Raw genomic sequence first — 26,662 nt, 5'->3', positions numbered from 1 at the left:
CATTATCCCGATGCTCCGTTGTCGTTCCCCTTCGATGTTCCGCGGGCAAAGTTTCCTTGTAGCTTGCAGACGAACGTATTACTGTGTATTGTGGAGTCGTAATAAAAGCGTGTAACAACGCCACTGATACCATTTAGTTTATCGATCACGCAATTCTAACATCGACTCAACACAGATTTTATGCTAATTACATCAGTTTCATGGGTTTTTCCAAACGCGATAAATGTCTTTACTTTCGCAATGAATATTTTTAGCTTTATTCTTAGATTCGAACTAGACACAACACGAAAAAGAATATATTTTTATTATCAGATTGCGGCTGTTTACGCAAATTTGTTTTTTATGAGTGTAAATAAAGAAATAAACATACAGAAGATAAATAGGGAAGATAAACATATGGACAAATAAGGAGATAAAGAAATATTCTAAATGGGGGATTTATTTCACTCGCTAAATATTATACCGTATTATGTAGTATTTTTGGGGGTTATATACATATTTTTGCCTATTACGTATTTTCTATAAATTTTTACGTTTTTAATCCCTTCGTACTTTACCGACATGGAATTTTGTGTATCAATTAAACCGATAAAAAATGGACAAAAATTTAACGAATTCATAGATACTTGTAAATTTTTTCTTTCGAAACAAAACTCTCGATTTTCACCGTAAGGATTTCCGCCATGAAAATATATCGAAATCGATAATCAATCGTATTTTTTAAATTTTCGGAGTGCAAAGAACTAAACTCCCCTTTCTCATATTAACGTTACCGAGCAAATTTAGATTAAACAGTCGCGAACGTAACAAGCGAGTGTTAAAGGTTAATGCAACACGGGAAAACGAGAATCGTGTTTCATCATCATCTGCGTTTTCGTATTAGTTATGAGAGAAACGAAACGCGTTCACGAGATAGCGGAGCTGCATTCCACGTGCACGTGCACGTAGCGAAGCGCATCATTTCCCAATCGTTTATCGCCGTACCTCGCCGATATTCCTCGAGCCAAGTTTCTCCGTAGTACGTAGGCGCTGTCGCGGTATATTGGTGGGCTCTATCTCCTTGCACTTGTACGGTTTGTTCATGCTGGGCGCGATATTCCAGCTGACGACAGGTGCGGGTATCTGTAAAAACGATACAGAGATCGTCAACGTTCGTTGCAATTTGTTACAAAAATATTTTTATAACCGAACGCTTGAATTTATTAGTGTTTCGAGATGAAAAGAGTAGATATGTTTTAAGTAAACAGAGACTGTAACGTGATTTCATTGTGGGTGAATAGAGTTACATTATAGAAGAGATAAAGATTCAGTTTTTGAACTTTAGGTCTTCTCATTTGAAATTTATTTTCATTTCAGTTAATCGAAATTTAATTTTTTAGATCCAGCTGAGAATAATTAAGGATCCTCTTTAAAAAAGAATTTACATATGTATACATAGGTATCAAGCGTATCTTCTACCTTAATTTTAAAAGTTTTATTCATTTCGTAGATATATAGAAAAACAATTGTAATTATCAACTCAAACTAGCTTCAATTTGCATTAGCTTCAAAAGTTCAATACCTTTGTCAAAGGATAAAAGATACATATTTTCTGTTATATTTTGTTTCATCGTGTATCATAATTTCGACTCTCCAATTTAGATTTTGTCTGTATTTATCGAAACCAAAGAGCCGGTTAATCAATTTCGTCTTCTAGATTGCTGGTTAAAGCTAATGGTCGCTGTGTTCGAACCTTGTGTTTCTCTTTAGGAGCTGTGTGCCAACGTTTCGAGTGGATCTGATCGACGTCCCGCTGGTGATTAGACGCGGCTGCGATATTGAGTTTCGCAGTTGGACTGGTGTAACTTTGGAGAGTCCTGTAGTGTTGAGAATGTCGTGCGGGAGAGTTTGTCGGCGATGAGGAACAACTCGGTGGTCCTATGGCTGATTCAGGTCTCGTATCGAGTCGAACGCTTTCTTCCGAGACGTTCACGTCCTTCAGGTCTTTCGGGGATTCTTGAAAGAAATCGATTTTTATTTACCTTCAACGCGTTGCTTCGTAGAATACAGGAAAAACCAAGATACCTTCGGAGGAATTTCTTATTTCTGATATTTCACTACTTCGTATAAAAGACTAAAAATGTGGCACGATTTATACTGACATAATCTTTAAGTGGAATTTTTAAACGGTCTTACATATGAACGTTTTATAGGAGAAATAACATAGAAATGTATGCGAGGGAGCTATATGAAAGCAACAAATAAATGTTCATTAAAAAACACAGTGATGAAGATGGTAAGTTACGTATTTTCTGCCATTCTACTTTTGATATTAAAACAGGACTAATTTTAGTCTCTCATTTTCTTTACTTCTTTCTCTTGTTTAAAACGAGTCACACGCGTTCTACGTTATTTAGGTCAGAATACCATTTAACGTAGTATTAAAAAAAAAAAAAAAGAGATTGTAAATAAGGAAAAACCATAAATTACCCAGTCTATGTAAAAATATCTAAAAGTTTCCACGTGAAAACATTTTCTATAAATATATTTACTTGCCATTATAAAACAAGTAACGTATACCTTGCAACAGTTTTGCAGGGAGGCTTTTGTACGACGTCGTGTACCTTTAAAATTGAAGAAAGGTAATAAAGTAAATTACTCGATTGAAGCTTGAATGGCCACGTGCGTTGCGAAGGGGGAAAATTTTATCTTCGTTCCTCAAAAGCAAGAAGCAAAGGATTTCGTGTTATAAAACTCACCGGAAGTGGCCACTATCGCGTACGTAGATTTATACTGTGGGCTGACAAGGGGTGAATTGAATTGTTCCATTGTCAAAGACTCGTGCATGCTTCCGTCCTCTGGCATGTCCGGCGATACGTGATTGGCAGTCTCTGTCAGCATTCCACCGGGAGTTAAATTTAGTAGGAGTCCCTGTAAAACGTTCGAATTGTTTGTATCGATCGAAAGTATACAGAAAAGCCTGCCATATTAACCAAATATAATCTCTACATCGCGTACAATTATATTCGTTAATGGACTACTTTTCTGTTTCTCCTTTCGAACGAAACGCGCTCGTGTTGACTGGTATATACTACAGATGACAAAGTTTGGGGACTTTTAATGACAAATTAAAATCCATCTTATCGTTCTGGAAAAGTTTCGGCATATTTATGAGCTGGCTCTTACCTTCATGTTTATGGCGAAACCAAATGGATTTTTCAGAACGGTCGGCGAACTCTGAAGTTTTTGCCGTCGATTCAGAAATAGAATAATGAAGAACACCACCAGAAGAAGTAGGATAATGGCAGTCAGAACACCTATTAGTACCTCTAAATATTCCTGACCCTCTCCCGCTGCTGTAACTATGCCAAATGTTTCGCTTTAATGGAGAACGGTCGCCAACCATACTCTCTGTATCTTTATTTCTTTTCGCATAAGGAATGAATCGAATCGTTTCTCCATATTGATCGATGTAAAATTCACGATGCCTTCAATTCGATAATTATATGTTTATATAAAAAAGTAAAATAGAACAGAAGAAAAGGAATATTTAAAATCGTTTTAAAATCCAGTTAATGCTTAATCTTTGTTTGTTCTTCTTTTTAATAAATTTAGGATCGACTAACAAACAAATATACACGACTGTTTGCAACTGAGAGCATTCGAATAGCCCATCGACACAAAGGAGGTTAATCGAATAACGAAGAATGCAATTCGAGTTAGTGGAGTGAAAGCGATCCTTTTCGCGACACGGACGAATCTTTTTCCACTGGAAACGGTTTTATTGCTCTTAAAGGGTGCAGCCGACCCGGAATGCCCTTCTTTACCCTTTCTGTCGCTTAAAAAACCGTAACATTTTATCGCGAACCGGAGGAAAAGGCTAATCGCCGTTTCACTGAGAGCGAAACTTTATATAGTTGGAAGAAAGCTAAAGAAGGAGGACGAAAAACACGAGGTAGGAAAAGGAAGGAGAACAAGAATAATAAGAAGAAGGAGAGGAATGAGAAGAGAAATAAGGTGAAGTTGGAGAAAGACGAAGCGCGGGTTGCTCGATAAAGTGACTTTACAATGCGCCGTTACATTCTTCTAATTTTTCATGTCGGCCGAGCCAGTTGTTTTATCGGCTGTGTGGCTCGTGTACAACGAAAACGGAGGCGGCGTCACGACGCCGGGTTTACGAGAGAAATAAATAAGCCAGCCGAGAGTGGCCTCGCGTGGCGATCAAGATCTCAGTTCGGCCCAGAGACTCGGAGACCGATTTTCTTCGATCAGCCGGCTCCTCGACACAGTTTCTTGGAGAAAAGTAAAATGATGGCCAAGTTACCTCTATACCTAGCTTCGGTATTCCTGCAATTTCGACTTTAATTCGGGATCACAGGTCCCCGTAGACCCGTACGCCAGACGACTCGAACCGGAAAATCTACTCTTTAAATGACGGTCTTTTCTATCGATTCGAAAAAAAAACAAGTAAAAAAAAAAAAAAAAAGAAAAAGAAAAGAAGGAAAATGGAGAGGGACACGCCAGAGGGCTTTTAATTTCTTTTGTTCTCCATCTCTATCTTGTTCCATCGCTTTGTTCCCTTTCTTTTCGGTCTTATTCCTTGTGGTCTACTTTTCATTCTTACGTATTCTTAGACTTTCTTACCATTTTTCTTTTCTCTCCTCCTTTTCCTTTCCGATAATCTTGCTTCTTTTTCCCCTTCGAGCGGCACTCGACGATAATATCAACAGGCATAAACAGCACGCCGTTTCGCATTGTTTCGATACTACTCGCTTCCATTGGCTTTCCCCCGTTTCCTTTTTCCCTATTTCTTCCACCCTTCTATTTTTCCGCCTCTTTTCTTTCTTTTTTAGTTCCATTGCTTTTTCTTATTTTTGCGTTTACGTAGTCGGTCCCTCGTTTTCATACTACGCTGTTTTCCTACTTTGCTACGTTCAACGATGTCGCAACCGTACGTCCGATTTTTGTTTTATTTGCAACGATATCAAGGCTCGAAGGGTTGGATGAAATGCAACGAGAAAATTAGAGGATTTGTGGGGTGCGCGGTAATGCCTGCGGAACACGTGATTACACTTGGGCAGATTCTCTTCTAATTAAACCGTTTCCGTCACTGTTTGTCTAATCTCTGTCCAACCAGCGGACCACTTTCTTTTCTAATTTTCCACTTTCGTCCGATTAACTGCTTATTTCACATCGACGCTATGCTACGAACTTTTCCGTCAATGTACTCCTGGCTCTCCTCTGTTAATCCTGCGCTTTATCCAGTCATTAAGCGTTACTGCTCTTTTTCTGCCTTCGTTGTCTTTTTGTTGGAAAGGCAAACTTGCCCAGGGAAGAAGTGTTATCCACTACTGGATTATTTGAAAGAGTGTGCGAAAATGTTTGTCCAGGAGAGCGGGTAACGAGGTTAAATTTTGCGGTCGTTTGTGCGGTCGGTTAAAAGGTATTTTAATATTCAGAATACACGTTACACGTGTTTTGAGCATAGTTCTTTAAATAAATATAATCACCAGTGTAGGTAAATTTAATTTAATAACATATGAATAACTTAATGAATCTCGTCATCGCAACAATTTGCGTTTAAACATTAGTAGGTACCACTGACGACTAAAATATAAAACTTGTATCAGAGGGTCAAAATGAAAATGTATAATTTAACGGGGGACACAATCCCTTGTCAATATATTTTACAAAGACAAAAAAAAAAAAAAAAAGGAAAACCATTCAAATCCTCGATATCCTCGAAATTTACGAAAAAATTATTCAGAATTCAATCGACGAATGAAAAATTACAAATTTAGTCATTTCGATCACTTTGGTAATTAAACATACAAAACCCACTTTTTTTTATTTGAAATCCAATTTTTCCAATGTTCTATAACAATTTCATTGAATTATTTTTCACGAAGATGCCTCGTGCATTTTTCATGAATTCCATTGTAACTCGCGGATAATCTCGACATGAATTGGATACGTACACTTTATTTTGTTATGCCAGTAACGCAGGTTTTCGGACTCAGAACGACACGTATTTGGACGTAAAGCTGTCTATCTCCTTTTCCTGTTTTTGCACGTTATCTTTCTGTCTCTTTGCGCGGGGAAATGTTAAAAAGCCGAGATTTCGCGTATACACGTGCCCGTCTCGTTATGGGTGGCTCTAACGATGCGCTCCTTTATTTTTTCGACTGGATAATCGCAGCCACGCGCGACTGGCAAACTGCTCGTTTATTCGTGATGGTCCAGAGGAAATATTTTGAGTTTTCGGTACACAGGGAAACGAAGAGGAGTTTGCTGCTTCGTTCATCAGGGACCTGTAATTAAGTCTGTGTCTTGGTCGCTTCCTGTTTGCCTCCGACGTTTGGTTACCTTGGTTGTCTTCTTTCTTTAATGCATTCGTAGCTGGTAATTCTACTGAAATCTTAAATAATTCTTAAATAATTCTATCAAAATCTCAAATAATTCCGAGATAATTTTATCAACGTCTCAAAAGATTTTAAATAATCATATTAAAATCCAAAATAATTCTTGAATAATCCGATCGGTATCTCAAAATACAGAACCACAGGGTTCTACAATTAAAAGACGATCAAGAATTCCAAAAATTTGATTTACAGTGATATACGTTGTATCACTTACTGTTATTAATTGAAATAGATATAAGAAATCATCGTTTTCTCAGAGTTACTGATATAATCGATCTGTATGGATTTTGAGATATGAAAAAATATAGCAATACGTCAATGGTCGTTGATGTGTTAAAAATGGTGGTTATTTTCTCATTTATACTTTTGTATAACACATGGGACGCGATGTTAGAGAATTTTACAGTTTACATCATTAAAAAATAATTTCTTCATGTTTTTATATCTAACACGATATTCTTCAAATAACATTCGCGGAGACAAATATTTTTATTCAAAATAAAATCGCGAAAAAGAGGTAAAGAATGATATAGGGGGTAATAGGGAATCGAAGAACCGAACGATACCGATATGGGAAATTTCATTCTGATAATTGGAAATTTGATTCTTTGGTTCTTCAAAAAGTATACGCAGCGAAGAGCTTTCATAGGATAAAAAAAGTGGTTCATCGCGTTATGGTTCTGTAAAACCCAGCTTTTTCCCCTGCTTGAATTAAAGCGGATGCATTCAGACATGGTTAAAGTTTTCAGAACAACTGACGCGGTAAGGGTGAACCAGTTTTAGGGGAACAACGTGGTTTATTCTTCGACTCGGAATCTCGACATTCGCATTGGATAATAAAAAAATTGAAGGGCTTATAGCAAGAACGATTCTTTTCAACGTCTCTGTCTTTCCAGAAAAACAATAGCATATTCAATTTCTGTTCTATAGATTTTTTTAAACATAACTTTTTTAAACAAAGTATTCACAGCGTTACATAATATCAGAATACATCTGTAATTATATTACAGAAAAGTTATGTTAAACTAACTGACGAGGTTGTGGAACTCGTGACAAAACTTTTCATGAATCCAATTAATTTTCATTAAACGATAGCTTAAGATTTAATTTAAACAAAAAAAAAAATATTCCCCACATTACGTAATTTTTATGACCGTATCTGTAATTATATCAGAGAAGAATTATATCCAGTTAAATCATAAAATTGTGGACTTCGCGACAAAAGTCTTTATTGAACCGTTTCATTTTTATCCAACGATAACTAAAGATAGATTACTTGTTATAATACCGACGTTGTTCGAGCGTGGCTCTTGGTTACTGAAATGTATTATTATTTAAAAGACAATTATTAGGACAATTTGACAAGGATCGTTTTTACTACGAATAGACTGCGAATGTTTATCGAAATCCATATTGCTACGATCATCATATGGATTTTTCTATTTTTAAATTTCCCATAAATACGAAAAGGTCTACTATCTAGTTACGAGCCCTTCGATTACCATACAAATGTTTTTTTTATTTTTTTTTAAATAAAAAGAAATTAAACATTAAATAAATTAAATATTCATTCTTGTTCGTGTCGCAGCCTTTTGCAGGAACATGGAAAAAGCTCGCGGTGCGCTTTTTACCTCGATGAAATCGATTCATTAGAACAATAAAACCGGATCGACGCGAGCCCCATCTCCCTTTCTCCTTCTTGCTCCCTTTCTCGAACGAGTACCCTCTTAATCCGACTAATTGTTTACGTTACGACGAAGTTGCTACGTGAATTATAAACTATCCAAGTTTCTCCGTCTCTCTGACGGTTACTCGCGAATCCTCTCTAATCGTATCCTCCACTCGGCAAAGAATGGCGGCCTGGTTTCGCTAATGAAGTTATTTCGTCGGACAAACCTTATGTACTCACAAAGTGAAAGAGGACGAAACTCGATCGAGGGCTTATTCTGTTGTATAATCGGACGAACAAATTGGGAAATTGATTTTCTGACGGACCGATGCCGAACGGATGATTGCGCCAGAGTAAGAAGTGGGACGACCTCTCCTCGCGTAATTCGATTATTAATCTGCTAATTTAACTCGGGAATAATAAAAAAAAAAAAAAATACAGACAACGATTGGTTTAATGGACTTTTGTAAATCGAGTTTGACTGTTCTTTCTGCCGGAGAATTATTATAATCTTCTAAAATACATATAATATCGTGGGAAGTTTTCAATCGTATTTGAAATACTATAGCATAAATGAACAACGTTAATTCATTTTCACACAGGTAATACGTTCAAACTTCTCCAAAGAATATATTTAATGTATAAGTAGCATTGTAAATTTATTAACACGAATACATTTATTATCATAAGACTAGTAACAAGGTCGATGGAAAATCCTCGCACGAATGTTACTTTAAAGATGTTAAGGATCTTTCAAGATTTTGAGCAATTAACCGTGTACCTCTTACGAATATTAATACCGTGCATCAAATTATGGCGTAAGAAGATATAAGTGTTTTACTCTACTAGTACATGTATCTTAACCCCAAGTGCAACCAAGCGAGCAAATTTTAATCAGAGTGTAACAGTCGCCCGATTAAAGGGTAAAGAACAAAGGGTAATAATTAAGCGTGATGAAGTTACACAACTGTATTACACGTGCGTATAGACGTTCTTCGTATTTAACTTGGTTCTTTGGTACTTTCACAGTGGAAAAAATTACTTTTTTCTTCACCTTGACCGAAATTACATTCACGATCATGCAACGATCTCGTTTAATTCGATCGTACAAGGTGAGTCATAAATGTATGTTTGTATTACAGAGCCTGAATCTATGCACTACGATAAAATAAAAATCGTCTTACGAACCGTACATATGTCCCATATACAAATCTGTTTTGTATTTCATTTTCGTAGATCGTGTGCTGATCGGCTTCAAAAGTAACAGTCTAATGGAACATTCTCTGATCGTCCTTTGCCAGAAAACCGAGGTGTATATCCATAAAGTGTTTCTTCACTTGTTTTAGCCTAAAGATTCAGCCCCTGAGTAATGGACATGCATTTATGATCCACCCTGTACATATCTAACTTAGAAAGCTGATATATCCGAGCCTAGCGTACCAGATAAGATAGATACGGAAAAGTTTCGAATGCTCCGGGTGTAATTAACTCGAGATTGATACGAATTAAATACCGCCACCGTCGAGTCACTTACTTGTTTGCAAGTTGAGATCCACCTCGGGGTTCATTGGAATTTCCCGGTTACTGAACTCGGATGCTGACTCTTCCGTGGTATTTTCATAGGGATTCGCTGGAACAAGAAGACGTGTCTTGCTAATTAAATTGTTGTAAATCTTGCTTAATCTCCCTGACAACAAAGCCTTTTTCCTACCTTCCGATCCGTCCGGTATTCCTTTCGCATTGAACACCGGAAGATTACGCGATAGTTAAGCTAAGCTATTCGCAATATTCACGCCTAACGATCCTTTCATTTTTCTCATTTATTTTATTTCTCGTTGGCTTGGTAGGCGAGTAAATGTACAAAATCGTCGATTCTGGGATGTTGGTAAAAATAAATTTTAAGGGTTGGTTCCACGTATTTTTGCAAGGACTCTGTATTGTAAGGTACAAGTTGGCGAACATATTAATAATTGTAAGATATCCGAGAGCGAAAAGGTTTCAGAAAAGCGATCCATTTCTTCTGCAAGTGTTGTAATATCGTAAATAAATAACTATATATAATAAGCATAAATAAAATCTGCTCTTGTTCTCAAAATTTAATATTACAATATTTTGTTCTCGACTTCTCAACTTTATCAATGTCGAATTACCAAGCACCGTTAACAGATCGGTTGCTTTATTCGTATTTCCTATTCGATCTTGGCTCTCATTTCCGCGGGAAATTCTTTCTTTTTGACGATTGGCTCGAGGTCCCTGCGGGGACGTCCGCAGGAACATCGGTTCAACGGATCGCGGCGTTAATTCGAATGGCCATTAGGATCGTGCGATGAAATTGGAAAGATAGGGAGTAGATATTCGAGACAAACGCGCGATGAAAGTGAAAAAACCACCGTGACCCATGTTGAAAACAGGTAAATCCCGGCTGTCGTTACCAGCTCTATTCGTTATCGATTCAACAATGGCTCTGACGAGATGTTGCGGTCCGTGAAATGGTAATTAAGCGACCGTTCGAAAGTCGCCGCGATTTTTATTACCACGGTCCAATGGTCGTACGAGTGCACTCTAATTACGTAAAACCGTGTTAGTATATAGAGACAAAAAGAGATTGCGAGCACGCCTAGTACACGAAATCTTGTTGATTAGTCGACATATTGGCTGTAGATCGTTTTTTATCGATGAAAGAACGTGTGACGGCGATAAAAGGCTTACTTCCTTCGAACGTTACTTCGCTGATCATGATCCATCGGGCAGCGAAATACAAATGTATCTTGAGAAATCGTCCTTGGCGTTCGTGTAACCCTATAGACACGTTTCTCGCGTTTTCCAGCACGATATCCGGTATGTAGGAGTAAGATAATGGTTCCTCCTCATAGGTGTCGTCATCGACACTGAACCAGACATCCGCCTTCGAGAATACCTGGAGCAGACAGAATCCAAGATGGGATTGCATCGACGATACGTGTCGGTTCTTCTCCGTCATATATAATTTTGTAACAGACCCATATTATTATTTATTCGCTATTATTAATTGTTTCAATGAATTGAAATTAAAATATCGTAATAACGTAATATCATATTTTTTCGGGAGATTTTAATCAAACATCATCGAACGGTATAAGCACAATAATCTACAACGAAAGACAATACATTTCGTTGGCAACGATAACGATCACAGAATTAGATAGTTAATTAATTCGGGGATATAATACATCGCGTAACTCGATAAATTTAATCGCATTCTCTATGGATGGCAACTCGTATCACGATGCTTCTACGCTTGTCAGCGTTATAGTTTCAATTTCAGCGTTAGTTAAAATATCATTCGATTAACGACGCCGTCTACATTAATTCTCGTGTAATAATGCAACAATGCGATGTATTATACGAGAGAAATTCACGCGGTGAGTGGATCAGCCATTGGAGAAGAAAGAAATGTACGGTTTAATAGGAGTTAGTAGATGGACCACTCGCTCGAATCACCGTGTAAGCAATAACCGGTACTTAAGTCCCGACTCACTTTTAATGGCGAGGCCTTTCATTCAGATGAAAGGAAATACCAACGATTCGTCCGGTGCATCGCATTGACATTTCAACGTGCAAGATATGTCGAGTTGAGTTTAAAGCCGATTTTTTAATCCATATGACGATTGAAATTTCCTTCGTGTCACGTTGGTAAGAAATCTTTGATCTTCATTTATATAGGGTTTTCTTGTTTTAACCAATCATTCGAATATCGTCAAAACTATCGGCGATCCTAAGAAATATTTGAAATAAGACGATTGAAAATGTTTTTGAATTCAAGTAAAAATTAAGGTTTCTCGTTGGTTTCGAAAAACACATAACAGTATGGAATAATTTTCTTTTTTGAACAGGTGCGTACAAAATATATGAAAGTGTATTTCTTTTTCTACTGTAATTCGATAATTGTTAATACATTAATTCGCGTAGCCTATTATTTTTGCTTATGGAATAATTAATATTTGGTAAAATAGAAATGAAAAGAAATATACATACATATAGTCGAAGGCACGGAATTATGGCGGGTACATAGATTTCCTTTAAAAGAGGAGAAATACTGCCCTCTGTTAATCAAAAGCACTGATTAACCAGCAGATTCGTACGTATCTCGAATAACGAAATATATTTCCAGTAAATGAAACGAACGTGATAACATGTAACGGTTATTCATTAATTAAAAACATTAATTTTTTAGATTTATCTGGCAACCAAAGAATTACTTTGCTGTGATACTTCCAACGTTAAAATTATAATGATCAATAACGATCAATATTTCATGAAAGAAAACTGCAGTTATAAAATTTTAAATCGTAACTAATATAAAATTCGATATGCCCGAAGTCGATCTTTTAATCGGCGTGCAGGACAGCATCGTAATCTGGTTTCAGGGAAAATATCGCAACCGTCTAACGACGAGCGGTAGCCATTAAAAGTTTTATCTTTCGTTGGGGTGGTTTATGTGGATTCGCAAGAGGAATGGGTGCATTAAAAGATTACCCACCTGCACGTCGCGGGAGAAATAATTATTGGTGTAGATGTGCACAGCCTCGAAGATCCAGATTGCCTCGAACTCGAACACGAGCTCCACGTAATCGTCGACGAAGGTGTCGCGCATCCAGGCGACCCATCCGGTGCCTGCGAACGAAAAAGTATCTGTTTCGCGGGGAATTGATTTACCACGAATCCATTCTGTACACCCTGGGTGGGTAACTTCGTTAACCTGAATCGAAGTTAAAGCCTGAGCAGCGATTGATCTATTGTTTCTCTCGTTAATTGAATTGATTCCGTTCGGGGTAACTTCCGGATACGAGAACTTCAACCTTCCGACCCACCTCTATCATTCCACTGTCGATTCTCTGTTTTGTAAAGCGTCGTCTTCTCGTAATCTACTGTTTCGTGTGTTTTAGCAGGTGCTAAGTACCGATTGACAAATGTTTCCAACGTAATTTACGGACTTTAACCAGTTTGATTTGTCAGTCTCTAAAATTGTCGCTATCAGTATGTGCGAATCAGTTTGAATTGAATAATTATAGAAAACACGTAGTTCAAGTTTGTAAGAGTTAGGAGTTAAAAAGTTAAATTAGTCGGATATTTTGTATATAATTATCGGAATTCTTTCAGTCCACAGACGTCTTTCAAGGTTTATGTTATTCAATTATCTGTTCCTATTTTTGACATCCTCTATTTTCTTTACATCCAGTCAATTGGCATTCTCGACAGAACTTGACAGAAGTAGTAATAGTAAATAACACACTATACATTTAGGGTGCCACGCTGTCTCAACGAATTATTTTCCAACATCAAAGCAAACCTACATCTACTCAACATACTACACCATATCAGTGAAAATATAATAATTTAAATAATAAACAATAGCACCATTAAATCGATAGGAAAACATTGGAAAAATTGCGATATCATTAAGCTAGGAAGCTCTGGTAATAAAACAGGAAATAACAAAGTAAACCAAAATCTAATAATATCAATAAAAATGTCAATTTCCCAATTCTTTGCACTCATACACGTACCATACTCCTTTTCGGCAAGCGAATCGATTCTTCCAGTATCCCTAGCTCAGCGTTCGCTTAAAAATTTTAAATATCATTCTCGCCGGGTTACTTTCACCCCTGCAATCGATACTCCGGTTTCAAAGTTTCAAGAATCAATCCTTCCGCCGAAAAGTATCTCGTTGCCTATGCTACGTGTAAAAGGATGTTCAAAGTTCGTCGCGCGGCATCGTAATTCAGAGACTCGATATCGTTGCTGTATAGCGAATGGAATCGACGTATAATCTTCGAACTCGATGAACTGCAAATGAGTCGCTCACCGGCCAAAGCGTTTAATTCCGCTTTCTGAAATTTTTGAAATTCTAGCGCCAAAGCACTTTCGATCGATGTTTATCCCGCACTATCTCATCAATTTTCTCTAATCTTTGTCTCGTGGAGTTAACCGACTTGACAAGTAAGCGGCTCAAACGACAACGTGCTGCGTCGATTGAAAAGACGTCGATTTCTCCGGAGGCTCGAGAACCTCTTCTGGATGCCTTCCGTTTCGGCACTTAGCACCCCTTCGTGTATCCACCCACCGATTACCTCTTCCATCTCCCATGTCCAGCCTGTAATTATCCGCGCCGACCTCTCCATCGATCAGCCGGCCTAGACCATCGGTCAACAAGTTGTCCTGCCTTTTACCGTCGTACGAGATGTCGCTAAGTTCGACCGTCGGGGATTCCGGTATCGTGTAGCTCACCACTCCACCTGAAACACCGCGGAGAAGTTTCGTCGGTGACAACTGTGACGACAATGCTCCTCTCTTTTAAAACAAAGTTGAACAACCAGCCAACTTTATGTTATTCCTTTGCTCTCGCCTCGTGCACCCTGAGGAAGGAAGTTGCAGGGTTGCGTCAGTGAAACAACGGGAAGGTGAGAAAGAATTGCTGCGTCGACAGCATTGTTTCATTAGGTAGACGGTTCATCTTCCTTCATCCCGAGGAAAATAAAACTTGGACAATGAAACATTCTTTCTTTTCGATAGTCGAGGTTGTTGGATCACCGTTGGATTTCATTTAGTTTAGGGAGTTTAGTAGAGGTAGATTTCTTTCTTTAGTAAAGGGGATCGAAGAAGGAAAGTTGGAAGATTGCGAGACCGAGACGTCGAAGAGAGATGGGAGAAAAAAGAATTGCTGCGTTGACAGTTGTATCGTTTAGTTAGGTAGACGGTTTACGTATCTCCAGCTCGATGAAAATGGTATTTTCAGAATGAACTTATTCTTTTCTGCTCGATAGTCGTCGGTTGCTGGATCGCTGTTGGATTTCGTTTAACTTTTTGAAGGGATTGAAAATGATAAATTTTTCCGGTAAGCTTCAGAAGGAAAGTTGGACGATGTGTCGACGTGATATGTTGAGGAATAATGGATAGATGTTGGGAATTCGTTAGAAAAATTCAGATAAGAAGTTTTCAGAGGGTTGGATGGAAAAGTAATCCGACGGGTGACTGATCTTTCCGATCGGCGGAGTGAGTGTCGAGAGAGCGTGTCCAAGAGGTCGGACATTCGTGGCGAGAAAATTAATAATGAACGACAAAAACGGCAACCACTTCGCTGTGTGTCGTGTTTGGAATCGCCTAACTGCTCTCAATATTTTACGGTGTCTACGTTCGTGGTCGGCGAACCGTGTCACGCGATGCGGTCGAACGGGTTTCGGACAAGTCTCCGGTTGCCTGCTGCGCCAAGAAAATATTGAATCTTAGCATTCGTTTCAGGAAATACATCGTTCGATTTTGGCTAGGAGTAAATTGGGTATAAATCTTTTTATATACAAATCCGGAGATATTTATACGACGCGATTGGACTGTGTTTGAGTGAGTTTACGATCGTTAGTCATTTGTGACAATAGACAATGATAGAATTCTATAACGAGATATCTTAGAGTTTAGCCTTGTTTCTGATTTAAACTGAATTTACATCGATAATGCATGATACTAAAATTAGTTTTGAAACTAGGTAAGGAAAAAGTAGGCTAGTAATTATCATGCAATTTTTTTACGATGAATGGCAGTAGCAATTTTTTTACAGCCTAATCTATTTTCAACAGTTTCCATAATAATAATAATAATAATAATCGCGCGTTCAGTTTGATCAAATCAAAATTACGGATCGTTGTCAGAATGAAAATAACAGTTCTTAAAAAAAAGATAAAACAGCTAAGATAAAACAGTATGAAAAAATGGAGAACCTGAAGAAAATGATCGAACAATTAAGAGAAATATGACGAAGGTTGTGGTTGCTAAATGTGAATGTAAATTTTTTTTTATTTGCGTTTAATTTTCTCGTAGAGAATTTTAAGTAAATTTATCTGGCAGGCCACTATGACATGATTAATAAGTGTTTATAGCATGTTTGATTCTACTTGAATCTGGTGCTTAGGTCTAAGGTGTAATGTCTTTTTAGCCTGCGGATCTGTTCCGACGTGTCGAGTAGTTGAGTAATTAGAGGGTTTTGGTGGTTGTTAACTCTTGTGCTATGTCTATTGCTGAATTTTGATATTTCTTTTTTGACTGTGGGTATCTTGAGATCGTGATGTATTGTTTCGTTGTCGTGACGTACCAAGGTGCATCTATTAGAGATCTTAAGGTTTTCGATTGGAATCGTTGAAGAATTTCTATGTTGGAATTACTTGCTGTTTCCCATAGTTGGATTCCATAGGTCCAAACAGGTTTTAATACGGCCTTGTATAATGTAATTTTACTTTGCGTGTTTAAGTTGGAACGTCGGCCGGAATGTAAAATTAAATGAAATTTTGTACGTAAGGAACATTGAATATTAATATAACACCTGGTTGCTAAATTTTTACGAAAATTAACCACATTTGCTTGAGACTGTATCGAAGAAATATATCTAAAAATATAAAGACAAGATATCGTGATGCAATTTCGTAGCTGTTATAATTAGATTTAAACGGTATGAGGGCCTGTACGACCTATTTATTTCAATCATTCCAATTCTATAGTATTTTAGCTTCAAATTTACCACAAATAAATATACGAATATATTTCTCCTTGTGTTTGAATTCTAAATTTAATTATATCCTTTCAGTTCTTCGATCTTATTCAAGAGTTTACTTTTAATCTAAAAACACGAATATCATAGTTTCTTTCATGTAAAATCTACCTAATTAAGAACTAACTTATTTATGCTGTTTCTATATACATAGATGTATCTCTCATTAAAAAATTCAGATACGTATATTTCCACATTCTTTGAACAGTTTCTGTAATATTCTTCGAAATGTATACACCAGTGAAAGGTCAACAGGAATTTATCGTATGGTCCAATATTTTATACAGGAATTCGCAAATTGCAATTTGTAGGTTGTAGATTTGCCTTTTACGATTTTATAATTTTTACATCAAATAAGATAGACAAATTAGCGATATAACTTGTAAAATTTACTTTGAAAAAATACCATTCATTTCGTTATCAATCCTGTTAACATTATGCAAAGATATTTAATGACTAGCGATTAATAAAACTTCACTGGTAATATTAGTTCGATCGTGCAAGTGGGCCGTGTAGATATAGCAAAAATAAATATAGGTATAGCGAAAACTCTCATAATTTGCAGAACTTCTTATCAACTAGTGAAATCCATTAAAGACATCGCGTCGATGCTCCGCCAACTTCCGTGGCGCATACATTAAAAGTACATATCCCGTGTTAACATGAAGCCGTGTACACACCACCGTTACCGCGACTTCGCCCTGTAATCCGGCAATCCGCTAATCTAATCTGCGCCAGCAATCCTCCTCCCGGCCGCCACACAAATTATTACGAAGTTTCATCGAGTGTCGTTAGAGCAATTTCCAGGGAAGTTGCCCTCAAAGGCGAAGAGTGCACTCGTAACAAGTTTCGAAATCAATCCTCCCCTCCATCACTGCGCCCCGCCCCGTGGTCTGGGTCATTTTCAAAAGCCACTTTTCCTCGGCAACGAATAACGAGACATTGATTACGCGTCTTCTCTCCACTATCTCGTCAAAGTTCAGACCTGTTGTCTTCCAGGCTTGATTAAATTTGCCGCCAAATTTCAGATTTTCGCTAGACAGATTTTCAATGAAATCTAGGTAGAGGTGTATACATATATAGGAATATAAGAAACGTTTGTAGAGAAAATTTGATATTTTTGCACTTTGGTTGTTTTCTTCTAGCGGTATTATGGAAACCTTGTAAAGTTCAGGGTTGTCCGAGTCCTTAATTATAATGACGTGACGATCAGCAATATGGTTTCAGCTTGGAAAATTTACTGCGCGGATTTTGAGTTCAGGGGCGTTGTAGGCGCTTTTTAACCCGTTATACTTCGAAATTTTTTTAATACAATAGACTAGCAACTTAAGTATATTTCTTTAGTGAAACTATTTTGAAATCAAAAATTTTCGTTCGAGAAGAAGTACGTTACCAGTTTTGTTTCTTTCTCATTGTTTACTGGCGACAACAATACGAAAGCAATTTTTATATCATCAACGTTGTTGATACAGTATAAAGGTTCAGTTCCCAAGGAAACTGGTATTCGTTTAGTTAAACGCTCGATTCTTCTCTTTGATTCTTTTTCGATGAAAATAACGATCTTTTACCAAGGAATGCAAGGATGAAATTTCGCCGAGGTTCTCAGGCCTACTAAGCATATTCATAGAATGTTAAGAGAGATGTCGCAAGATATCAATTATCTAAACTTTATAAAAATTCTAACACCCGACAATTTGGTCAGAGATTCAATGTACATAAGTTATCTACAAAACATCTAAAATCATTCTAATCAAATCTTCATCAAACACTCAAATACTATCCCAGATTAACTATCCCTTCCATTTTTAAAGTAACCTCGGAGGTGTAGACAGTGGGAACCATAATGTATACTTTTTACATAAAAATAATTTGTTATACACAAAGACGCTACCTTTAAAAACGAACCGCCATTAAAATCTGTTTTAAGGAGTCTTCAAGTTCCTTGCAAGGATTATAGTGAAAATTCAGAAAATATGTAGCGAGCTTGAAGAATATTAATAAAAAAAAGTGTGTAGCTGGTTCTCCGAGTCACTAGCCCGGCTTTCGGGAGTAATCTTTCGTGTTCACCGGTCTAGGCTGGTAGCAACGTTGTTTTAACCAGATGTCGTGCACGGCCCTCATAAATCCGACATTCCCGCCCACCGCAGCTCGATCTCACACGCTCTGAACGCTTCTTATAGCGTGAAACCTCTCATGTCGCCTGTTCCGAGTCGACCTCCACCTCTGCCTTTCCGTCGTTTTCGCGCACCCTGTTGGCGGTTCTTCGACATTAGCGACCCAGAAAAATCATTTATGCAAATAGCTGGCCATTACACTGATATTGATATACCGCGGCGTTGCTGCGCCAGGTCACGTCGCGTTTCTCTGCGCAAAATACATAATATGTATTTTATTAAACAGGGTCTTTCAGAAAATTTTCGTCTAACTTTGGGAGTATGTAGCATTCGTCGAAGGAATATGATCGAAGCTGTAAGACATTTATGGGAAATCTGAGGTCACAAAAATACATAGAACACATATGTATAATATGCAAGAATATATTCAAGATATATATTTATATACATATAGCCTATAACGAGATCCTGATATTTTTCTATTATAAATTTCATTATAAATCAGCTTAACACTGAATATATATATAATTATCACTTTCTTCTTCTTTAATGTGATTTGTAATGTTAATGTGCCCATATCGTACGACGGTATTTCATGGATAGTATTTTCGAATTTCAGAGAAACGATATATTTTCGACAGCTTCTGTTGATTCTATTAGTTCTTTCGTCGAATTGTTTCTTCTAAATTGAAAATATAAATAAGGCAGTTGTTAATGGACAAGCTTCAATATTCCAGAGTTTCTGCGTCGTTTACGTATGATAATGAACACTCTATTGGTTGCATGTCTGTGATTCGGAGAAACTTTCTTATGTAATGTGCTCTTATGGTGTTACACGATCCATGTTTATCAAGACTTTTTCGTTTCGACATTATCTTTTTAATGTATACGTACATAAATATCCTTTTTGGAATTGTCTTAGCATTCCAGATAACTAATTCGACCGGCTATATTTTATGAATAGTATAGTGGATTTGAGAGACTGGATTCAGTCATTTGTTGTAATGTTTAGAGAGGATCAATGGGATATTGTGTATTTGATCCACGTATTAAATGGTAGAACTTTCGTTTGCGGACACGTGCTACGAGGTAGAATTATTCATGACGTAACATGATGAGAACAACGTACTCTTGAAATTGAATTAGGTTCCACATAGAGCGTTATCGATACTTCTAAGCTTACGTGCTGTGGAGAATTTGGTGTAGATTTTTTGTAGAATATTTGGTAATATGTTAATAGCTTTTTAATGTAAATTTACCCTATTTCGAGTCCTAATTTCTCCTATGATCGTAATGATAGCATGAATATTATGAAAAAAGAAAAGAAGAAATATATATATAATTTTCGAAATCCATGATACACATCTCAAGACTTTCTCCAAACTCTTAAGATTCATAAAACTTTCTGTAATTTTCAACATCTTTGATATTCCTTGAAATTCCCTCGAGTTCTACGACGTTCCTTGAAACTTCTTAAATATCCAGTAACTTTAAATATTTTTAATATTCCTTGAAATAATTAGAACCTCCTGAATGTTTTGTATAATGTCATCTAACGACGTGCCTAACCTAAACTTAACTGAAACCTCTAGAGTCTACGGTACAACATGTTCTCCAATATCCTCTAAAACTCTTGCAACCTTCTGAAACCATCGACATCCGATGTCCTCTCAGACTTCTGAGATTCCCGAAATTCCCTGGAACCTGACCCAAACCTAACTCGATACCTCCGATATCCTCTGAAACTTTATTCATCAAACGGAGTTAATAAATAACTATCTCTTCTTCCATAGTTATCGAAATTCAAACTTCTATATGTAAACTACGTACTTTGGGAAGAAATAGCTGCAAAAGTTGCGAAATATATTTCACAAGCGCCGTAGTTAGCTCCATCGTGGTCTAAAAGTTTAAATAACACATTGATATACAATTCCGTTAATTGTTTGTTAGTAAAGTGTAAAGATTTCAAATCTTTGATCATTTCTTCCTTCTTTTTATACAAGGAAATATCTTTTTTCATAGTTTTTCTTATAAATTTCTTTTGCATAAATATTTTTAAAGATATATATTACGAGTTCTAATATTCTAATATATTTATATACATTTTTATTCGCGACTAAATGTATCTCGAAGCTAAAGGTGGTCGACGAATAAAATTTATCACGCTATTAATAATTTTTTCTATGTTGAATTTTTGTAACAGCTAAATTTTAAATAGAATATTTTACTTACATCTTGAATCTTTAAAAATAACAAAAATGAAGCACGCGTCGAAAATACGTTATCGTAAGAATAACGCAGACATTGAGAGATTTTTATGACAGGGGGATGAAAATATCAGAAGCTAGAGGTGAAGGTAAGCTTTAACTCTTTCACTATACGCGAATTCCACGGCTAAAGTTCATGTCACCAGATCGCTGAATGCTTTTCAATTTTCTAACCAAATCACCCTGGACATTGTCAAATCTGTACAAAGTAAAAACTTTCTGTCGAAACTTCCTTCTTTCTCGTTTATTATGTTCGTTCGAGGGACGAAACTACGAACTAGCCGGAGACTGTGACGAAAACAATTAACAATCCGTGCGCGAAAAGTTTTTCTCCATTAACAGCTGCAGCCGGCTTGAGTTAAATTAAATTATGATTAAAAGCAAACACGCGCATACGCACGCGAGATATGTACCAACACGAAAGAAATAAAAAAGGAACGAATGGAGGACAGGATTGTGGAAAGAAGGGAAAAACATAAAAGGCTGACCTAACGAAACGTTATGAAACTCCACTTCGTTTGACTTTTTACTTCAGTAAATTAGAAAACAGAGTTAGAAATTTCATTATATCCATGCGCGAATGTCGCGACGAGTAAAAGGGTATGGCCATTACGAAACTTTACTGCAACGAGACGAATTATGCGAAATGAAACGTGGAAACGTTATACGTAGCTTGATTATTTCCTGTTAGATTGAAATGTTACAAAATAGCCCTCGGTGGATTTCTGCCTTGTTTACAGATATTTTATTTAAAAACTAAAAGAAAAAAAGAAAGGATTCTTTCGCCGGAAGGCTAAAGAATATCATCGGAGAATTGCCAAGCCAAAGAAGCACACGGTTAATTTTCTACCGTAGTAATGGCTATGTTAGGTTGCAGGATTCCCTCTTGTGTCTTTTTCTAAGTTTTTTTTTTGTCTTTACCCTGGTACTTCTTGTATTCTAATAGCAGCATCGCTATTGCTCGCTTTAATTAGTATTCATATTTCCTTTTTTTCCATCCTTCCTTTCATGTTTTTTTTTTTTGCCCCATCCGTCGACGCTTTATTAAATGCAGCACCCTTGGAAAATTATATTTAATCCTGATAAATATGTCAACCATAAATATTAATACGCGGCGTATAAAAAAATATGGGTCAATTGATTCCATTCGAGGGACCATCCATTTAAAAAAGAAGTATTCAGAATTAGTTTCCTTTCTGCGTTTTTTGCATACTCTGGCTCGTTGCATGCGAGTGTCCATCCGCGTGTTCTCCGATAGTGCTCCCTCTCGCTATGAAATATTAATCTCGAATTTCCCGCGTTCGTTGCGTATTCATCCGGTGTACACTCGGACGAGATTTTTAAAACGCATCGTTTCAATTACTTCGCAAGTCATTGTTCGTACCTGCTAATGAAAAATCGATACGCGTAGATTCGTTATTGCCCACGGCTTCATGGTATTTCTTTTGCCGATACACAATGGAGTACACTTCATTTAATTACGACACACTCTTTTACGTCTTTTACATTCGCCTCGATATTACATTTATAAAGCTTCTTTTTCCGTTTTATCAATCACTTCGTCACGTAGGCAAAATTACAGATTCATTTTTCATTCCTTAAGAAAGTAAAGAGAATTCTTCAAAAACACAGCTGAGAAAAGGATGATGAATCTTTCGTTCAGTTTTCTTATAAAACGACGTATCTCGCATACAAGGAAATAAACGTTGCCCCATTTTGAAGGTAGTTTTCATTCCGGAAATATGAGCATACTGCACAGCGTGACGGATCGCCTATCTAGCTGGATGGAAGTCATTTTAGACGAAAGTCGGTCTTTTCTTATCGCAAGTCATTGTAAATATTTGAGAAATTACGAGGAAAGTATTTATAAATTCATTTTATAAAGCCTTGTGACGATGCTATCTTCCTGAAATTAATTTTACTCAACGGGTCTGTGTTTTCGAAGTAACATAGTTCTGATTTGATAAAAATATGTAATCTGAGTAATATGATTTTTGATAAAACATATATTTTAAATACTAATAAAAAATATTTCCATTGTCTTATTTAATAGCTTTAATCATACTACCTCTCTAAAATTCTTTAATCCGTAACTTTATTTTACGAGATAACGTAGCCTTATTTTATATTATAAGGAACAATATATTTCCCAGTCTATCTATAAAATACTTTTATGTTTCATATCATACGTTTTCTCGCAAGATATGCGTTTTAACGTATATACCACAAGCCAAAAAGAAGAAGAAAGAAAAAAAAAATTCTGGATTGTCTTAAAATAGAAATGTTTTCCAATGTTCCGTCTCGTTTATTCACGTTTCTGTGCCATCGAACCGAACCTAGTTTCAGAATGCCACTGTCTCCACTGTCTTTCTTCTTTCCATTGCAAGAATTAGAGACGATATCGTCGTGTTGCTTGTTCATTCTGACACGGAAGCGTTCATAGAAATCGCGAGGTTCTCAGTGTCGCGCGATGTAGAACGGATGCTTGAAAGTTTCCGCAAGTTGTCGACACGCGTTGCGTGTTCAGGATAACCGAGAAATTGCGCGGCGACAATGGCGGTCGGTGTTCGCGTACGTGTTTCGCGGTGGCTGCAACAATGTCCCAGTTGGTCGATTCCATTAGACTCGTTTAAGCAGCAGAAGTGGATCGAAAACAAATGTGTAGCCTGTAGAGAGTGATACAGAGAGACAGAAAGGTGGAGCAGTAGTCGATGAGCTTGCTCGTATAACGCAGTTACCAGCGTTAATAGGATCCAGCATCGCAGTTGGACTCCAAACGCCGGTTACGGATTCACTCGTTGCCGTCTCAGCAGCGGCTCGCCAAATTGAACGAAATTGCAATTTGGAAATTAATCGCCGGCTGTTCGGCTGGTCGTCGTCGTATTTCCATCGTACGTTCCACCGTGGAATTGCAAATTCACATCGGCTACGATTCTTCTTCGTTCTCGGAACCACCACCAACCCCCCATCGTAGACGGAATTAGGTCGAAATCTGAATCTTTGATATTTATGTCCCCGCGATTTGCGTATCCCGCGCTGGAATTTTCGCGATCTGTAGTCTTATCGCGCGGAGCTTTTGTCGTCGGAATCTCTGAATATTTGGAATTTTAATACTGGAATATTTAAATATTTGGGATTTAGGTATTTAAAACTTGAAACTTAAACTCTGAAAAGCAAATATTTGAAAATCAGTGTTTTGAATGGTTCAACGTTCGAATATTTAAATACTCGAAATAAATGAAATAAAAATTTAGAAATTTATTATTCGAATGCTTAAACGCTTGAATATGCATTTGTAACTTAAACGTTTACAATTGGAATATTTCAAGTTTAAATTTCCGCGCTCCAAGTATTGGAAAATTTCAATGTTCACGCACTGAATACTTCAAATTTAAACATCAAAAAGTAAACTCTTAAGACTTCGAATATATTAAATTTAAGTCTTCGCCGTTTGAATATCAATGTTCGAAACGTAAATTCTTAACGTTAGAATATCCATCTCGTAACCACAATTCTTCCGCTACGTAAAGCGTGCGCGTATTATCGTGGCTTGATGGTAGTCAGTACACTTACGCTGAATTCATTAACATCACTCACCCGTGTCCTGGCAACCTCTCAGTTCGATTCGAAGGCAAACGGTGCGCCGGTGTTCGGAATGCGGCAAAATACGAATCTGGCTGGCGAAGATCGGTGGTACCAATCGATGTGATATCACGGTCGACGTGTCGCTGTTCCCGGTCAACACCTGCAACAGTTACAAGCGAAACGGCTTGCGACACCGTGACTCGAATTTAATTTTTCGCTGTTGCGTCGCGATTAAGCGCTGTTTAACCAACGTTTAACCGGCGGATGCGTTAATTAATGGCCGCGTCGAAGCGGCTGGTAAATTAAAGCGATCCATTAATCGGTGAACGATTTCCGTCGGACAAATTACAGAGCAAAATGGGGGGGGGTAACACAGGGGGTCGATTCATTGATTCTTCCGATAAAACGCATTTAATCAGTGCTTGTCCCTAAGTAAATTTGTTGGTGGAACAACGTTTTCGACGATATATTACCGTAGCCGTATAATTATCGGGTTAATTGCAATAATTTAACTGATTTAATTACAACGTCCGATTAATGCGTCCGCCTGTCCTTGCACCGAGTAACAGTTTCCGTGACTACCATACGATTAATTCAGTTACCCGTTTCGCCAAACAATTTTGTGTTTGATAATAATGGTGTAGCCACGTAAAGGGCGTTGATAGTCGATTTGTAAGCGGACGATGATGTGCCTGGCCTACCTATGGTCGAATCGATGTCAGTATCAATCAGCTTACCCTTAGAAGTCTCAGCGTTAGAGGCCGGGGCACGTGGTTAGACATAGATCATGATTGCATCTGTTCGAAGGTAGTGTCACGGTTAATGCACCTCCACGGACGGGCCGTGTAAATTATCGTTTGAATAAACCAGGATACCGTGGTTGGGCTACTGCTCGTAAGTAGCTGGATGCTTTGATCGATTTGCAGTAAGTAGACTATGGATGGTTATGGATTTATGGAAGTTTTAAGCGCGTAAAATAGTAAAATAATATAATGTACGTAATGCAACAGCACTTAATACGAGCACTTTTTATATAAGCTTTCTTCGTTTGAACGAAATTTTAGTCTGTCTGATTAAATGAACTCGCGTGGGCTGAATCTACTTATCGGAACGTGAACTTCTATCACATACTTTTATTACATATGGGCAAACTCATACAAACGAAATTCGTCTGTATGTGAAAATATACAGAATATTAAAACTAAAGTATACTGGTTATGATATTTAGAGATCGAAACTTTTGTTGCTTTAATTGTTCATAATTATTCATGATTATATATTTGAAATTATTCGGAGAATTATTTATATATTAAATTATAACTATTAAAGTTTTATTTGTAGCCTGTCATACGTTTTTCTAAAAATAAGCAAGCATCCAAATGCTTTCGATTCATAGCGCAAATAAAAAGAATTGGCAAAGCCGAATATCATTAGCAGTAAAATATAAATGCAAATTTGTACTATATTTTACTATAATCGTACCATACAGTAAACTCTACCAACATTTCGTACGGGCAAGTAATAAACGATAATATCGTCCAATTTTCCTGTCCTTTTTCTTTCCTATCTTTAAAGCCTAGAGAAAGAAGAATAATTACAATTCGGCCTGAATAACGTGACTCGTCTCGTGCACACCAATTTCTATTTCCTCCGTAGAAGTGTCCGTCGAGCGAGGATCGCGAAACGGGCTGCTTCACACGCCACCGGGCGATAAATTATCGTTCGTTACAGACGCAGCTGTAGAACCCGCCTATCGCGACCGAGATTGCTTAATTGGACGATTCTCCTGGAACGGCTCTTAATTATTCGACGATCAACCAAATGAAACGGCTACATTGGAAATTTATTCTATCCGGTCGAAATCGGAAAACTTGTTTTTCCAGTTGCATTCTAGCCAGTTAGCGAATTGATAACGTTAAATAATAATGAACCTAGATCGTCACGAATCTCGAAACGATTCGTTCGAGATCGCTGATAACTCGCGGCTCGAGTTTCGTGTTAAATATATTCGCTGTTATCGACATGTACGTAGCGTTCGTGCAAGCTACTGT

The 26,662-nt window shown here is 37.3% G+C and overlaps 1 protein-coding gene and 2 long non-coding RNA genes across 5 annotated transcripts in view; 1 reads left to right on the top strand and 2 right to left on the bottom strand.

Annotated features, from left to right (window-relative positions):
- LOC132916494 (discoidin domain-containing receptor 2-like) overlaps nucleotides 1–26,662 on the bottom strand; it is a 145,459-nt gene that overhangs the window by 5,198 nt on the left and 113,599 nt on the right. The window contains exons 1-10 of one of the 3 annotated variants that reach the window (XM_060976558.1): nucleotides 24,624–24,689; nucleotides 23,765–24,139; nucleotides 14,181–14,345; nucleotides 12,590–12,723; nucleotides 10,780–10,987; nucleotides 9,605–9,700; nucleotides 3,166–3,341; nucleotides 2,739–2,910; nucleotides 1,733–1,995; nucleotides 985–1,122 (exon numbers count right to left, since the gene is read on the bottom strand). In XM_060976558.1, the coding sequence (XP_060832541.1) occupies nucleotides 985–1,122; nucleotides 1,733–1,995; nucleotides 2,739–2,910; nucleotides 3,166–3,341; nucleotides 9,605–9,700; nucleotides 10,780–10,987; nucleotides 12,590–12,723; nucleotides 14,181–14,345; nucleotides 23,765–23,786 (1,374 nt within the window). In that variant the 5' untranslated portion in view covers nucleotides 23,787–24,139; nucleotides 24,624–24,689. Of the gene's footprint in view, nucleotides 1–984; nucleotides 1,123–1,732; nucleotides 1,996–2,738; nucleotides 2,911–3,165; nucleotides 3,342–9,604; nucleotides 9,701–10,779; nucleotides 10,988–12,589; nucleotides 12,724–14,180; nucleotides 14,346–23,764; nucleotides 24,140–24,623; nucleotides 24,772–26,662 lie in introns of those variants that run through there. The other 2 variants (XM_060976556.1, XM_060976557.1) reach the window with 2 other exon arrangements.
- On the top strand, nucleotides 1,990–3,135 carry LOC132916496 (uncharacterized). The gene is made up of 2 exons (XR_009660107.1): nucleotides 1,990–2,275; nucleotides 2,570–3,135. It is a non-coding gene; the product is annotated as an uncharacterized LOC132916496 (long non-coding RNA).
- Nucleotides 7,520–9,598, bottom strand: LOC132916497 (uncharacterized). The gene is made up of 2 exons (XR_009660108.1): nucleotides 8,680–9,598; nucleotides 7,520–8,632 (listed from the first exon to the last, which is right to left on the bottom strand). It is a non-coding gene; the product is annotated as an uncharacterized LOC132916497 (long non-coding RNA).

The sequence above is a fragment of the Bombus pascuorum genome, chromosome 2 (genome assembly GCF_905332965.1).
Source record: "Bombus pascuorum chromosome 2, iyBomPasc1.1, whole genome shotgun sequence".
Classification (NCBI taxonomy): Eukaryota; Metazoa; Arthropoda; class Insecta; order Hymenoptera; family Apidae; genus Bombus; species Bombus pascuorum.
This window is presented reverse-complemented; position numbering and strand designations above follow the sequence as displayed.